General features: G+C 44.8%; 1 protein-coding gene across 14 annotated transcripts in view; it reads left to right on the forward strand.

The window, feature by feature from the left end:
- Nucleotides 1-15,878, forward strand: part of TMCC1 (transmembrane and coiled-coil domain family 1) — a 987,752-nt gene extending 971,874 nt beyond the window's left edge. For all 14 annotated transcript variants that reach the window (XM_069643435.1, XM_069643431.1, XM_069643429.1 and 11 more), the window contains one exon: nt 13,207-15,878. In XM_069643435.1, coding sequence (XP_069499536.1) covers nt 13,207-13,521 — 315 coding nt within the window. In that variant the 3' untranslated portion in view covers nt 13,522-15,878. The remainder of the gene's footprint in view (nt 1-13,206) is intronic.
- Nucleotides 15,879-16,825: the final 947 nt, after the last annotated feature.

Consider the following 16,825-nt stretch of genomic DNA (forward strand, 5'->3'; position numbering starts at 1 on the left):
ACGCAGCTTGTGCTTATTTTTTTAAAAAAAATAAATGGCACTTAGCGAGATTCAGCTGCAGCTTTCCTGCTCTGGTCTCCGGTCCCCGTCCTCCGCGTACAGCACTAATGAAGGGAAAGCCACCCAGCGGTAGCTTTTGTTTACTACAGCTGGCTGGCTTTTCCTTCATTAGTGCCGCAAAAGCCAGCACAGGAGGGCCTCCATTTTACAAAATGGATGCGCCCATGTGCTTGCTTTTGCGAATTTTGAGCTTGAATAGCTCAAAATTTTACATAGGAAGTTTTAAAAAAGAGAATGCTAGTATTTTTTTTTTATGTTGCCTATCTATTTTTTAAATAACTTTTTTTACTAGACCATGCCTTTAATCTGGCCGGCAATGAAAATGCGGTGGCGGACGCTCTGATCAGGCAGAGCACAGTCTCTCACGAGTGGGAGTTGGCTCGGGAAGTCCTTCAGGAGATCTTCGCCCTTTGGGGAACCCCACAAGTGGATCTCTTCGTCACCAGTGTCAACTTGAAGTGCGAGAGATTCTGCTCAAGGGAATTTCCTCCAAGAGGAGCCTTGGGAGATGCGTTCATAGTGGATTGGTCATTCTCACTGCTGTAGGCGCTTCCGCCAGTCCCCGTCATTCCTCAAGTGTTGCGGAGGTTACAGAGGTTCGGTTCCCACATGATCCTCATTGCTCCGGATTGGGCCAGGAGAGCGTGGTCCCCGGACCTTCTGGAAATGTCCATCTGCCCACCATGCCGTCTTCCCCATCGAGAGGGGTCAGTGTCTCCATCCAGAGGTCAAGATTCACTATCTTCTCGCTTGGTATCTGAAAGGTTGAGGTATAAGGATTGGGACCTCCCGGATGATGTGATGGAGGTGTTTCTTTCGGCCAGACAGCCTGCAACAAAATCCCTGTACCGTTGGCGTAAGTTCTGCGACTGGTGCAGGGATCACAATGTTGATCCTTTTCAGTGCTCCATTCCTATGGTTTTGTCTTTCTTGCTTTCTTTGGCCCACAGGGGCCTTCAAGTGGGTACCATTAAAGGTTACCTGGCGTCGCTGTCTATCTTTAAGCGCTCGTCTGAAGAATGCTCTTACTTTAAGATTACTTTGATTTCTCAGTTTCTTAAAGGACTGACTAAAGTATTCCCGCTGCCCCCTTTCCAGGTGCTGGTTTGGGATTTGAATTTGGTTTTGAGATTTCTCATGGATGCTCCGTTTGCACCCTTGCACTCTTGTCCTTTGAGAGTACTGTCCTTCAAGACTGTGTTCTTGGTTGCGGTTACTTCCGCTCGCAGAGTGAGTGAATTGCAGGCACTTTCATCTAAGCCACCCTTTACTGTGTTTCACAAAGACAGGGTTGTACTATGAATACGTCCTGCTTTTCTACCTAAGGTAGTCTCTGAATATCATTTGAGTCAGAAGGTGGTTCTTCCATCTTTCGAACCTCCTCCTCATCCTGGTAAGGAAGAGGAGCGTCTCCATCGGTTAGATCCTAGGAGAGCTCATAGCTTTTACATTTCTAGGATGTCCAGGGTCAGAGTGGACTATCAACTCTTTGTAGGATATGCTGGACACCGATTGGGCCAGGCTATTACCAAACAGACCCTGTCAAGGTGGATTATCCTTACCATTAGAGAGTGTTACCGGTTGGCGGGTAAAGACCCTCCTGAAAGGTTAAGAGCTCATTCCACTAGGGGCGTGGCTACTTCCACCGCCCTCCAGCGGGGTGTTCCTATTAGGAATATTTGTGATGGCGCTACTTGGGCTTCAATCCATACATTTGTAAAACATTATTCCCTAGATACCATCCATGCTCAGGATATGGCCTTTGGGAAGGCGGTTCTTTATACCACAATCTAATTAGCTATTATAAATTCTTCCCCTCCTCCATTTACTGGTACTGCTTTGGGAGTCTTGTCAAAGATGTGGAATGCATTGGAGGACACAATCCATTCGAAGAACAAGTTACTTACCAACTAGTAACGTTCTTTCAACTGGATGTTCCTCCAACGCATTCCACATCGCCCTCCCAGCCTGCGCCTCAGGAGAATTTCCTATGCGATTACAGCTTATGTTTCCGCAAGGCAAAATGCAGTCCAGCAGGCATCAGACTGGTGTCACACGTTCTGGGGCAAAAAACGTAAACTGAGGCTACTGGCGCCGTGCGTCCAATTTATAACATCCTGTGATGTCGTCCTCGACAGAGGCCCTTGAGGGTCATGGACCCGACGCCATCGACGCAGGACGCCCTCTGCCGAAAAGGTTTCCGAAGTGCACAGCTGTGGACATTACATGTCAAAGATTTGGAATGCGTGGGAGGAACATCCAGTTGAAAGAACGTTACCAGTTGGTAAGTAACTTGTTTGTCTCATTCGTGAAGACATGCAGCAATGCCACCAAAACTTTCAAGAAATAGCTATACATGACTGTAATTTACATTACAGTGTGCAGTTGAGTCCCACGCTTTCACTCGGGCACCCTGTTCAGATGTCTTGGTGGCTTTTATGGCTGCTAGCGCCGAGGGCCATCAGTAGTCAGCAACAGAGTATGCTGGACCAAGGGTGAGCCTGAGTGTTGGGAATCTACCACCCAGCTCTCTGATCCAGAGGGTTGTCTGACTTTTACTAGGTCTTGTCCCAAAGGGATCAGATGAAGCTACTAGGGTTCACCCTGAGGGCCCACAGGGGTCTTGCACACTGAGCTCTGTTCTGAGTACCAAGCCTTCCAGTGCATCAGAGAAAGTGCATCTCACCCGCCATTTTCACACATCAAGCTCTGTGTGCCTCAAAGTGCATTTGTGTTATTTCATAAAAAGCCCATTGAGCAGAGTACAAATTTCTCTGTCATTGTAACGGCAGAGCCTTTGTCAGAAATGTCCTCTCTAGGGTCCCTGAACTCTGAGAGCTCGTTTAGAGCGATTTCTCTGGGGGAAGCTCAGATATCTCTGCCTCCAACTGTCAGCGAAGGCAGTGTGTTTGCACGCACCCCCCCTGTGAGCAATCTGAGGGTGTTCTCACTAGAAATTCTCCAGGATCCTTTGTTCAGGTGGCCAGGGAAGGGCCATCGCACTTGGATACCAAGCCTGGGGACGGACAAGTGAGGGTTGATCACCTGGGCAGGGGGGTGACTGTGGGAAGAACGCCCTCGGGTGATACACGGTATCCCCTTCCTTTCAACACACCCCTACTCAGCATCACCTCTATGTGTGCGGGATATTATCAGTCCCGTCCTACACCAACATTTTCCCTTACAGAAAGGAAGACTAAGACCATCTCTAAACACCAGTGCAGACTTTATCTCCCCTTCCTTAAAACCGTTTTTTCAGCGACCTTACATTCACACCCCCTCTTCTGACAAAAATCTATAGCCTCTTTATTCATCTTCTATAGGACACTACAACTTCCATAATCATATTCCCTATGGAATACCCAAGGACTGAGACGAGGAAGAGAGGGACTAAACGTATAAGGATGACCAAGGGAAAACCTCTTTGTAAACAGAAAACCAACTATCCCGCCTTGACAGTAGGCTGTCCCACTAATGGAGTCAGGCAAGGTTAGGCAGACCTAACCCTGACCCAACACCTGCAGCCGGTCAACATCTCCCAGGTGTATAAAGGAAGACTGCTGATCAAGAAGGTTCAGTTGCTATTGGGACACCAGGAGGGAGGCTGCAAGGCTGAGTCTGGCAGATAATCCCTATCTGAAGCCCAAGCACCTGGAGAAATGGACCAGACCCAGCACTGGTACAGGGAGGCTTCATGGCTGAGACCAGCAGAGGATCCCTAAGTGTCGGCAGTCTGCGAGCCAGGCGAAGAAAGCGAAACACAGAGGGGAGCCACATAGCAGAGAGCAGAACCCCTGATCCTTTTCAGCCCGGACTGACTGGTGGAGGGACGGGCATGGAGCAGAGAAGGAGCTCCTGGCAGGGTCTACTGGGCAAAAGAGGTGGAGGTGGAGTGTGAACCCTTCCAACCTCTTCACCCCCTACATTGAACTCTGTGTGTTCTCCCACCACGGGTGCCTGGAGGCTGCCCGTCTCGTGAACGACAGATTTGGGGGAGGAGCAAGGCCGGCACTGGAGGCCTAAGGCAAAGATTGTTAAGAAGGAAGGTCAAGACAACCGATGAATTCTTGTGTAAAATGGGAGAGTGTTTCTGACATTTCAAGCAGTTTAACGTTACAAGTGACTGTTGCATTGTGGAACCTGTAGTTCTAGGAAACAGTGAAAGAGAGAGAATACAGTGTATAAAGTGTTGTGAAGTAACAGAGTGGTTCGGCGAAGATGAAAGTAACTTTATCGAAAGTCTCTGACAGAAGGGGAGTTGTGATGGAAGGTCTCTAAAGTGAACTGTTGAAAGCAGGACAGACTTGTTTCTGACTGAGGGAAGTCGGAGTCAAAACTAAACTGCTAATGAATGTTTGAACTTCAGAAGGAAAGATACAATACCGTTGACTGAGTGGTCTGGTACCGCAAATGTGCTCCATCGAGGGTCTCTGTAAGGTATCCCGACAAGAGAAACGGAAGTAGAAGATTGATTTGAAATACAATTGTGCGAAGTGAATCGAATGGGTCTTACAACGGTGTAAGCAAAACACATTGCACAATCGAAAGTCTTTGATTCTGATATCAATAGGATCCGAGCCAGAATGAGGGAGCTCTTATTTGAGCCCGAACGAGGGAGACCAATTGTGAGCATTGTGGAAAAGGGGGTCTGAGTCTGAACGAGGGGGACCCATGGTCCGAGCCCGAATGAGGAAGACCAGTTGGGAAATTGTGAATGTGAAACCCAGACGAAGGAAAGGAACTTTGTGTTTTGTTTATTACATCAGGCCCTTTGCAATAAGGGACTGTGATTGGGAGAGAGACTTTGGCGGAAGGCCCTGATGCTTATGTTTTGAACTGTTACCTCGTGGCCAAGAAGCCAGTGTGTGTGCAAAGCTCACACATGCCGCCTTGCACCGTGCTGAAAATGTGGTGAAGGGAAGCCAACTGCTCAACCACCCTGACATATTATTTCTTGAATACTTTTCTTTGCATACACCATTGTCCCATATCCATTTGTATTTAGAAGTAAGGATTGGCAATCGTTTTTTTTTTAGTATAGGCCCTTTTGTTTTGACAGAAACTCATTATTATTTGATGTTCACAGCTTGTTCCCATCCTTAGATTTAGGTTTAGACATGTGTTCAACCCTTTGAAGTTCAATAAGCATCCTTGAAACTTGCATCTTTGTGTTCTTTCCTTACTTGTGACACCATGGGTTCCTCACACCCCCTAGAATGGCCTCATGTCCCACTTTTTATCTGGATTCGTTTTTTCTTCAGGTACGGAGTACCAGGGGTCCATGCTGCACCAGCCTCCTGCCGGACATCCAGCTACTACTTCCCTTTGAATGCTGGCCTCTGCCTCTACTTTTGCACATTCTGCGTAGGATTGTTCTTTGACCCCGGTTCTTCACTGAACAGCCTCGGCTACTGCTTGATCCTGTTGTGCCTTTTTTCCATATCTGGGCAGGCAGTGGCCAAGAACCTCTCTATGAAACAGAGGCTTAGGTGGATCTGGATGTAGTTGGGCCAGGCCTTACCACTGGTGACGGTCATGCCTTGATTGACATTGCCAAGTATGCTGAAGCTGAGAAGGAGTGGTGTTCGTGTTTAGAGCTTTACTCTCCCCTGAACAAGCTCCCAAAAGCGTGTCCTTTCATGGGGCTCCCTCCTTCAAAAGTGCCGATGGGCCTGGCATTGCCCTTCAGAGAGTTATGCCTTTGCTGAGGAAAGTCACATTTGCAAGAACCCCCATTCAGTTCAAGCAGTGAGCAATCAAGTTAATAATTGATGCCAGATACTGCCAGCTTCCCTCTGGGCTAAATGGCTTCATCTTGCCATCCTCAACTGCAGTGTTCTATGGTTGTCACAGCAACTTGGTTTTCAAAGCCTTTTGTAATGGCTTCAGGGCAGTCTTCCTCTGTCCCACTTTCCTAGGAGGAAACACTATATACATTATTTTAGCAAGAAAGTCTATATCAATTGTTAGGGTGCGGAGGTAAGAGACAGACACAGGGATTGGTACGTTTGTTGGCATTAACCTTTATTGATGACGAAATAAGGAAAAAACCTACCTAGCCCTAGTAAGAGGGGGTTCCCTGCCTCAATCCTTATCAAGCAAACTAGAAAGGATGTGGGTCGTCTTCCTCCAGAAGTATGAATTAGCGTTCCATTATGTACCGAAACACATTTCCAAATAGTGCAACATAATGAAAGTTCCACAGTAGCAACGTTCTCTTGCTCAAAAGGAAAGCTAATTTCCAACTGATGCCAACAGAATGGTTCCCTCCTCTTGGTCTCACTCAGACTTACCACTGTGGTTGCAAACACCAGGGAAAATGTCTCCCTTCCCCAGGCTTTCTTTAGGCTTTGGTGACGTATCCAAGGGTTTTGTCACTTCTTTCATGAGGGAGGCCCCTTTCCATGAGGCCAAGGAGGTGAGGCCACTAACCGTTAGTCCCTCTGGGGGTGGTACTCGCCAAGTGGATCTCATAGGAAACGAAACCCTTCATGGGAATTGTGACAATGACCCTGGGAGAACGCATTATTCATTCACCCCTTGGTGTAACCACCTTCCTTAACCCTCACTAAAGTTCCTCTGATCCTCCACACCACTATTTGTTATGGATTAGCAGAGGGAATCCTTAATAGGACTGGGACGAGGAAGAGGGAAATTCACCCAAGCCTGATGCAAAATATCAGTGTGACGAGGAAGATGAAGCAAGGAGGTGAAATCCCACTGCGGAACCAAGGCACGCAGTGCAGCTGCCCAAATGCCAGGCTGATGGTAAAATGGGAAGAAGGACTCCTTCCCAGATGGAGAAGCCAGCCCTGGAGAAACAGAGAAAAAGACATTGGTCCCACACTGAGGAACCTGAAGACTGGAGGCCGGGATACGGACTGTCACAGGTACCTGAGAGGACCCAACGAGATGGAACTGACCGATGGCAGGGGCACAGGAAGCTAGACTGGCAAAAACTGACCAGGAACAAAGACACATGGAGCTAATAACGAGGGAGAGAGATGCTGGAGCTGCGAAGCCACGGCAAGAACACCGAGCGTGTAGGGGTTTTGTTTCACCTCCAAAAGAGATCAGAGACTGCCCCAAGACTTCCCAAAGGTAGGTAAAGGGCTGGACTGGTCAGGGGGGAATTGAGGGAGCTGAGAAACCTAATCAAAACATCCTGAAGAGCCCAAGGGGGTGAAAAGGATCCTATACAATTTAATACAAACGTTGCAAACCTTATAAAGACACCCAGAAAGATTACAAAGGGATGAAAACGAAAGCATACAAATAGATACAAACTTTATTAACCTAAAAAGAACATCCCGAAGAGCAGGGGGTAAGAAAGAAAATATACAATGTAATACAAGTTGTTTGAAGCAGATAAACACACCCTGAGGGGCACAAGTGAATAACTAAAGAAGCACACAGTCTGATACAAACTGGAAAGTGCACCAAGGTGGGACAGTACCTGGCAGGGGAGTATACCGGGTCTGTCCTAGTGGACACTGGATAACGAACTGACAAGGACCCCACCAAGACAAAGGAACAGGGTCTGGGGCCCAGATGAAAATGGGCAAAGCCCATCAGTGGAATGTGTAAAAGTCAAAAGATCCACCTCAATACAGGAAGAATTATAATGAATGGGCTGCAGCCCAAAACCACAAATATCTTTGGAACTCAAAGTTGTGAAATTCAAGTCTGGCAGGTGAGTAGACCAGACTTGGTGTACCATTGGAAAAGTCTACGTGAGGTGTGGCAGGTTAGTGAACCAAACCTGACAAGAGACTGGAAAGGATCATTTTGTGCTGCAGAGGATTTTGAGATATTTTGTTTTGCGGATAAGTTGAATCCAGAAAGAGGTTCACCCCAGGAGGAAGTGAGGAACTGGGCTAGCTTTAAGTTTGGATGAACTTGTGAACATTGAACTATATATTCTATTTTTATAGGGTTTATGTAACGCCCAGACCCGAGGGTATGTCAGCATTTGTACAAATGAAAGGAGGATGCAACAAATAAAAACCAAACGAGCATTAGTCAAACAAATATTCTTTTGCAGAAGAACTGTGCTTTGGTGTCAGCATCCAGAACTGGAGCGACATCCTTCTGGAATTAAGAAGACATCCACTTTTTCACTAGTTAGGTTGAAAGTGTAAGGGACAGAAATAGGTTTAGACAAAGGACGGAGGACATTTTTGTTTTAAGGACATCCTAACTGGGTCCTTAGTATTCTTTTGTTGAGGCAGAGCAACCCCTCGTAGTAAATGGGGCAAGATGGGTTTTTCATTTCCTTTGCTTTGGTATAAATAAAAGGCTATGCTAATCACTTTTACCACACCTGTGTAAAGACTCTTGCTTCTGCACCCTTACACTTTTTACAATGTCAAGAGAATGCCTTAATTCTCTTGACTTCTCTCAGGCAGTTCTCACAAAAACAGGAAGAATACTTCCACTCCTCTGCCTCTTCTACACAACACATGGGAGGACTCTTCTCTTGCCTGGTCTCTTCCCTCGCCCTGTTTCACCTTGCTTACAAGTCTCTAGGGTACGTGTCCCAAACCTGTATGTTCTGTCGTGATAATGTGGCAGACCTGGTTCACTAGCCTTCCAAGTACTGCGACTGTGAAGATGACTGATGATGGTAATCTTCATTGAGTGCAGGTCCCATACCCGCCTTCCTTCGTTTCTTTCTTGCGGGCTTGGAAAGGTTACTTTGCTTCCCAGAGTTTCACTTCTTACCCTCTTTAGCTGGGTCAGGGTATTCCAGAGTTACCTTCTGCCCCTACCAACCGGTCCAGTTAACCCTGTACCTTAAGGGTGTCTCCTGGGAGTCCTTGGACAGTCTTGGAGTCTTTCTACTTCGGTTTTGGGCTTCTGCAGTCTTCCCCCGATCTCTGGTGTGATGCGGCCCCTTCGCAGCATGTGGTTCCCCCAGGGAGAGTTAGGCTCTCTGTCAGGTCCTTTGAAAAGGGATACGTCTGGGTTTTCCCCAGCCCTCAGCACTTTGCTGGTGTGCAAAGGTCCCCCCCCCCCCCCTCCTGACGGGGCCTCTTGTCCACAACCTCTTCTTTTTTCTGAAGCAAAACATCCCTGCTTCTTGCTCTCCTCCAGGGAGGGCTTCTCTCATACTTCTGAGTCTGTCTACCCTTTTATGCTGGCTCTGACCAATAGGACTTGGGAAGACACTAGACCACTCAATTGGTTCCTACAGGTAATCATCATACCTCCACACTTCTCCCTTGTCACAGTACTGATATCAGGACTCCCTTGTGAGTCATTAGGATTCTTCCTCGCCGCAGTACTGGGAAAGTGATCTTTACTTAGGTAACTCATATTCTTCCACGTCCAAGTACTTTTAAAAGGGGCTGAGTTCTCATGCAGAGGGGCTCCCCCTAGTGACAAGGGGATGACATCCATGGATTTGTCACATAATGGAGCTTTAAATCTTTGTCAGGGGAATGTTAACACTGTGCCTTTTGTGGCTAGTCCCTGCATTTCAGCAATACTTGCCGCAGGACAAAGTTTCAGCCTTTTTAATCGGGCTTCTTTGAGCCTGAAAAGATTGCACAATGCGTCATGGGGCAGTCCATGCACTAGTTCTGTTTGGTGGAGAGCCACACATTTTAACAAGGATGTGTAAAACAAAACTGGGCGCACTGAGCTTTTCAACTCCTTCACTGGCATGGAATTAATTAACCAAGAAACCTCCCACTCAGACTGCAAAATCTTTGGCTCTGATTAATAAGCAGGAAAGCAATCTTTTCAGGCTCTGCATTGGCCTGGTAGATTCCAGGTTTAAAAGCTTTGGGGGTTTCTGTAGCTCTCCCTAATGCAAGAACAGGCAGCCAGACAGCTATCTATTTTAGTGCTCAAAGGAGAAAGCAGCCTCACACTACCAATAAGGACATTTTCTCCTCCCTACCTTCTGCTTCTTCAGACCTCAAGAAACAATCTCTCGCCCGATCCAAAACTCCCCATATGGTGTCCGGGGTCTGACATTTTGACAGCATGGTGTGCTATTTCAGAAGACTGTTCGGGCTGCCTTCGAGTACTGCATGCCTAGTCCCCATGTTCCTGCTGTCTAACTGCCTTTAATTCCATATGCTCAATTTGGCTGTCTCAGGAAATTGACAAGCCTTTTGCAGATGATGGAATTAGAGTAAGATCAGTGGGGTGGCTGACTGATGCAGAGGCGGCACTGCCAAAGGATTAGGTTGACCAATAAGCAACAATATCCCCTTCTGAGTCCAAAGATGAGAAAAGGGAAGAATTTCTACCAGTTACAACTGATGCATACAAACTGCCTTGTTTAAAAGATGGAATTTCAATAACTTTTGAAATAATGTAGTCAAGTACTGACTGGTTATGGAGGAGTTTAACGCTGGGTCCACAGGAGGGAATGCTCAGTAATTTGTAAGGAATGAAGCTGAAAAGGGGAAGCCACTTGAAGTAATGAGATTGGTACTCGGATGCCAAAACTCGTTATTTTCAAAGAGTAGGATTTTCCCCTATTTTCCATCTACATTCAGCTTTACGAACCAGGACTCTGATATGATGGGGCGCATCAGAGAACCATGGTCGAGGTGTTTTTCTTTTAGGAGCAAAAGGCAAGGAAGAATACAAGAGGTGAAGAGATGACCAAACGAGTGCAATGTCTGGATAGCAGACTCGAGATCAAGGGAAGACACATTTTCTATACATGGAAGCATCCATACATATACGGGGTGCACCAGCATTCTCACTAAAATGGGCAAATACTCCCAGATTATTCCAACAAAAATATACATGGAGTAAAAGTATACCCTACAACAAATCTTAAACTGCCACCTTAGAGCCTGTCCCTGCGTTTGATATGTTCGGATCAGTAGTACCCGCAGAGCAGTGCCGCAAAAAGGAGTTTGAATAATACTGTCTAATGTAAGGCGATCTTTTGAGGTAAAGACATATCTTTTAAATGGTATGAATTTCTAGGGGCAAAGAGGGATGGATTATAAAAATATCTCTTCCAGAACCTATTATTGTTGCCTAAAAAAGGGCAATACAATATTCCCAACCCAGTAATTTATCTGGCGTCCTGTATGGAAAACTAGATATATATGCTCAAGTCGGACAAAGCTCCAGACATGTAAGGAAGAGCTCTACGAAAATGTAGAATTAGATGTACTATATTTATTTATTTTGGCATTTATAAAGCGCGCCGTACCTGTGGGCATCTGGACATGAGACTGAAGATGAGCTAGGCAGTGATGAAGTAAAAAAAAAAAGAAAAAAATCTGTGTAAGGTATACAGAAAGAACATGGATAATTAAGATGAGTAATCACAGACGGCACAACAATGAGAGCGATTAATGTGGGTATATTAGGATGAAAAAAGGAACAGATCATGAGAACAAGTCGTAAGAAGTAGTGGGCAGTAAAGAGAATAGACATAAATAATCTGAATGTTGTAGAAGACCACTAAAAGAGCAATAGAAATGGAAGAAAAACACGAAGGGACAAGATCAAACCAGACCTACACATTTCCAAGTGAGCCTACATTTCTGGTCGTCCCTGTGAACGAATTGAAAAGCTAGTTTAAGAACCCATCCCTGTGCCATCCTATTGGTCTAAACTATGATCTTCGGGACAAGATGGATAATCCGAACTTCTCTAGACCTTCTAGCCTATTCCTGACCATGGGAATCAACGGGCCATTTAGAGTCATGTCATTGCTGAGCACTTGGTGCTGTTGTGTAACCCATTTAAAAAAAAGTGTTTTCCCAAATTATCTCTATCTTCCGCATCTCCTTTTGACAATCCCATCATTGACTGAGCCCCTGATCTTTCAGATCCTGTGGGAATACTCCACTCATTTACACATCCTTACATTGCGCTGTGCAAAGTGCATCCTTTAAGCATGCCCCCAGAGTGAGGTTATAGGAAACTGGCCACAGATCATGCATAAACTCCACTGTACTTTATGAGAAGATTCTTGCATGAATTCTCAGTGAGTCAAAGGAGCTCCCAGCAGTGAGTAATCGCAGCAGGAAATTAGCATTCAAAAGGTGCTCTTACTGTTGCATGGTGCACCCTTGCTGCTATGTAGACTTGAACTTGTGTGAACTTGTGAGGCATTGAGAAAGTGTAACCTGTGGGATATTGAATGTGTTATGCCATAAGGTTTCCTCACCGGGAGATTGACCACATGGAAACTACATTTCACATGATGTGAAAAGCGCACTGTTGCATTATAATGAATGAATAATTCAAAAACTGTTTTGAAGGTACTATAGCGTTAATCGCCCAATGTGGGTACCATGAAGCATTGTGCGGTTTATCGCTGGTCTCATAAATCAATAATTACATGCGACTGCTATAATCTTGGAAATTTAAATCCGCACAGGGAAGGTAAAGTCAAATGTGTTTATTTATTTAGAAGAACAAGCTCTCCATATGAAAATAGAGCAAACCGAATTATGCTATGGTTACATCATTTTCTGGCTCATCGTTAGCCCAGATGTGAAGGCCTTTTTTAAATATAGTATCAGACAACCGATACAATTGCGATTGTCAACAGCACCATGTATGCAACCTGAAATCTACATACATTAAGCAATTTGGTACATTTTGTTAACTCGCTAGCTGGGCCTGTAAACATTGTATGATTGACGGGACTGTGACATGAGGCGGCACATTGGTATTGAGTACAAGGCATTGTAGCTATATATTGCATAAGTGGAAATGATTGATTGCTATGAAAGACTGCTTAATTAAAAAGGATGATTGACACATGAATAAGCAATAGATGTATTCGTATGCTGTTATAAAGCACTGGACATATTATCCGCTGTTTGTACAATATGATGTTGTTTATTCTTGTATGTAATGAATCAAGCAGGGAAACTGGAATATCAACTCAAAAGTAAATGCCCAAACGATGGTGGTCCGAATTTACTCTGAAATCGAGCAATTCCAGTGTGGCATTGTGATGCATATAATTACCCTGACCACATTGGGGTCTCTTCGGGAAACCTGTAATCCTACTTTGATGGCTTGGATTAGCCAACGACTTTCACAGATGCTGTCATCATTTTTATGATTGTAATTACTCGAAGTGGTTTAAAGCAATATTATAAATTGGTGTCAAAATGATCATGCCCAGTTTTCTTTTATGCCCCTCAGGAAGCGCTGGAGGCTTGCCAGACCCGGATCTCGAAGATGGAACTACAGCAGCAGCAGCAGCAGGTGGTGCAGCTGGAGGGCCTTGAAAACGCCACTGCCAGGAACCTTCTCGGCAAGTTAATCAACATCCTCCTTGCAGTCATGGCAGTACTACTTGTCTTTGTCTCCACGGTGGCCAACTGCGTGGTGCCACTGGTGAAGACCCGGAACCGGACCTGCAGCTCCTTGTTTGTGGTTGTATTCATTGCCTTTCTTTGGAAGCACTGGGATGCGGCAGCTGACTACTTGGAACGCTTCTTGACGCCTCCTAGATGATAGCATAGTTACTTGACCCAGGTGACAAGCTCCCGCCTTGAATGCACGGCGACTGCACTTCCTTGTGCCACTAACACTACGACTTAACTCCTCTGAAATGAAGGAGCCTGAGTGGATTTGTTTACATTTTAGAAGGTTTTTTTGTCCTCCTTGAAAGATACACGGCAATAGTATTTTATAGATTTTCTTAGAAAAGCATTTTTTTCTGGGCTAAGAATCCATGAATATTTCTTCAGTACAGTGATCCTCTGCGAATGAAAATGTCAGGGTTCTTAGAGGAAAAAAAAAAGCGAAATATTGATCAATTCGGAGCAAGCCAATGGGTGATTGAAAAGGATTGCTTTTAATGAGTGTACCGAACTTAAACAAAGGTGGCAACTACGACTGTTCTCTACGAGATGCGCCAGGCCTTATCTGACAGTATAAGATGCTGCTAGGCTGACTGATCTGCTGTGAAACTCCGACCACATTCCATGTTCAAATGGACGCCTTCATGGGTTTTTAAACGTTCCCTTTCCAGGAAACTATTTGAATCTTGCCCTCTTTCACCCGCTTTTCGGTGCCACGTAAGGGGTACGGATTTGTCATGCCAACCTACAGAGAATGTTGCAATGAAGTCACTGGTCAATAAATTAATAATATACATAAGTTGATCGATGGCTCGCAGGTCTTCTCCTGTTTTACTTTTTCCTTTACTATTCCAGACATTCAAAGTCTCTGGTCTTGTAAGCTGAGCATTGATTTGCTTTTTAGTAGTTTAAGAGGGGAGGGTCCCATGATGAACTCGGTATGTTGCTTAAAATGTTACTATCATTTTGGTGACCCCATTGTGAGCGTCTTTTTCCAGGGAACTTGTAGCATAGGGGTAGAACAATTGGATCCCAGTCTCAAATGATGGAGGAGGTTTGGCAAAGGTGGCAGCTCCTACATGATGGGATGTAAGCTCCATGTGGAGAACATGTATTTAAAATTTAGTAACAAAGAAAATGCGTTAAATTCGGTTGTTCACTTATACCATTTGCCATACATAATGCACAAATGTGAAAAAAGTTATTTTTTGCCATGATACATTGGTATGCTAGATGATCTTAAAGTTTACCCAGCATACACTTTTGTGATTAAGCTGTTTTTTAATGGACTTTGATACATTTCGAGTTTCCCTTGTGGCAATTCTGAATCACAGTACCATTATTTTATGCTTGCTGCCACATGACTACCCACAAGAATTGATTTTACCATTCAAATTCTTTCTATTTCTATAATATACCATTTGGTATTGGAGACAAAACACATTTATAATTCAAACTAGATCATATTGGCTTGTGCTCACCACATAAACAAGGCTAGTTCTGTTTACTCTCCTTCCAAAGGAACATCTTGCCCACCATTTTCCTTCCAAAGTTCTCGATCGAGACAGAAGAGTTGGATTAACTCTTTAAATTGATCCAAATTAAGTTGGTAAGCCTGTGCAGGATGAGCTTGGTCCTGCCTTGAGCATGTCCAAGAGATTGGGAAATGAATTCCTTGCTCATTAAGTTGGTAAATCTGTGCAGGATGAGCTTGGTCCTGCCTTGAGCATGTCCAAGAGATTGGGAAATGAATTCCCTGCTCACCCAAATGAAGTCCCACTTATTCCTGCTATTGCCCATTCCAGCAATGCCTTGTTATCCCAAATGGCCAATCTCTCATCAGTGTCTTGTGCTTGCTTAAGCCAAACATAAGCAAGTGCCAGCTAGGCATAATATCAAAATAAGATTTGGTCGTTTTCTGTCTCAGTGGCCCCATTTAAATAATGAAGCCACATTTTGATCAGTAAAATTTGGAGTGGCGTGATATGGAGAGGATGGGACAGACCTACAGTTGTCCATGGGAAACAGGTGATGTTGCTTCAGGTTAAACCAGAATCAAGGCTAGTTCTGCCAGTCTCCTCTCATTCTTGCCTCAGCCGGATGCAGGAGAAGCCAGTTGGATGCTTGCTTCGTGCCATACTGCAAGTACCGCTGCCACCCGTCCATGGGGGACCTCGGCCACCTTGCCTGCTGCTCGAAGATGTTTTTCAGAACTTATGTAAGAGGTGCCCCTACACAGCAGTATTTCCTGACGCAGGCCTTTTGAATCCATTCATTACCTTCAGCTAAGCCCTTGGCCGCACTTTTTATATATGTACATAAATATGTATATTCACAGATTTAAAGATGATCCAGACGAACATACTTGAAGAGTTTAATACTCACTCCCAGTGCTTCCTCGTACTTTCCAATAGGATTTTTATTGTCGTTATTATAATTATTATGATGATGTGAGAGGGGCGTTTGGGAGGGCCTCTTTGTCTAAATAAAGAAATGTTTTTAAATGAAGAGATATTCATTATTGCATTATAAAGTGTCACAACCTTACAGAGTAATGCATGATCTTCGTCACTTTCAATGGCACAGCAGTTTACCCAATTGTCGGCAGACTGTCGCCCGCACAGCATATGAACAGGACAGAATGACTGATGTTAGTTTGTAAGAGAAATTCCTTGCCCACATATGTAAACCGTACGTAGTCATGTTACACGTGTGCAGATCTTTCCATTTCTTCTCTGCGGATTGTTGTCTGGCAGAAAAAGCAAAGAACAAACTTGTCTCACTTGTTAAAGAGCAGTTTCCCAAACAGGTCTGCTTTGGCTTTTATGCTGTCAAGGCGCCGACTTTCACCTTGACTTTTAGAGGAGTGCTCGAGAAAGTGTGTGCCTGTCAAATGTGTTTGGCATAGTTGGAAGTTCAAGCACATGGGAATATAATACATATGAAAACATTTAAGGAGACTTGAAGGATTTTACCATGGTCATCTTTCCACTACATTTGGTGAGTCCTCCCCTCTAGTGCTTAACACACTCCCTTTCTTTTGTTAGTGCTTATGAATAGTGCTTAGAGAATTCAGTTTGCATTGGCACTATTCAAGTGTACACACCCACGCACTGCACTGGTAAATCACCAACCCCATTTGTCTCCCAAGAAAGGTACTTTTGTTTTTTTAACACATGGTGACCATATAAAGTACACATTTTCTCCAGTTTAGTACATTCAGAAATTGTAAAATATACCTACCCAATGTTGATTTGGACAGATTCCAAGGCACTATATGAAGTGTTCTTTTTGTGACCATAGAGCCCTCTTTACCTGATTGGCTGCTTGGTTTCCACATGCTTTTTGCAGGTTTGGCTTGGAATCCACTCAGCGTTTCATCTTGGTTTATTAAAAGCGTTGATGCTATGCCCATGTGACCTAGCCTCTCGCTAGCCCATTCTTTGTTGTCTGGG

Source organism: Ambystoma mexicanum, chromosome 2p (assembly GCF_040938575.1).
Source record: "Ambystoma mexicanum isolate Mex_15411 chromosome 2p, UKY_AmexF1_1, whole genome shotgun sequence".
NCBI lineage: Eukaryota > Metazoa > Chordata > Amphibia > Caudata > Ambystomatidae > Ambystoma > Ambystoma mexicanum.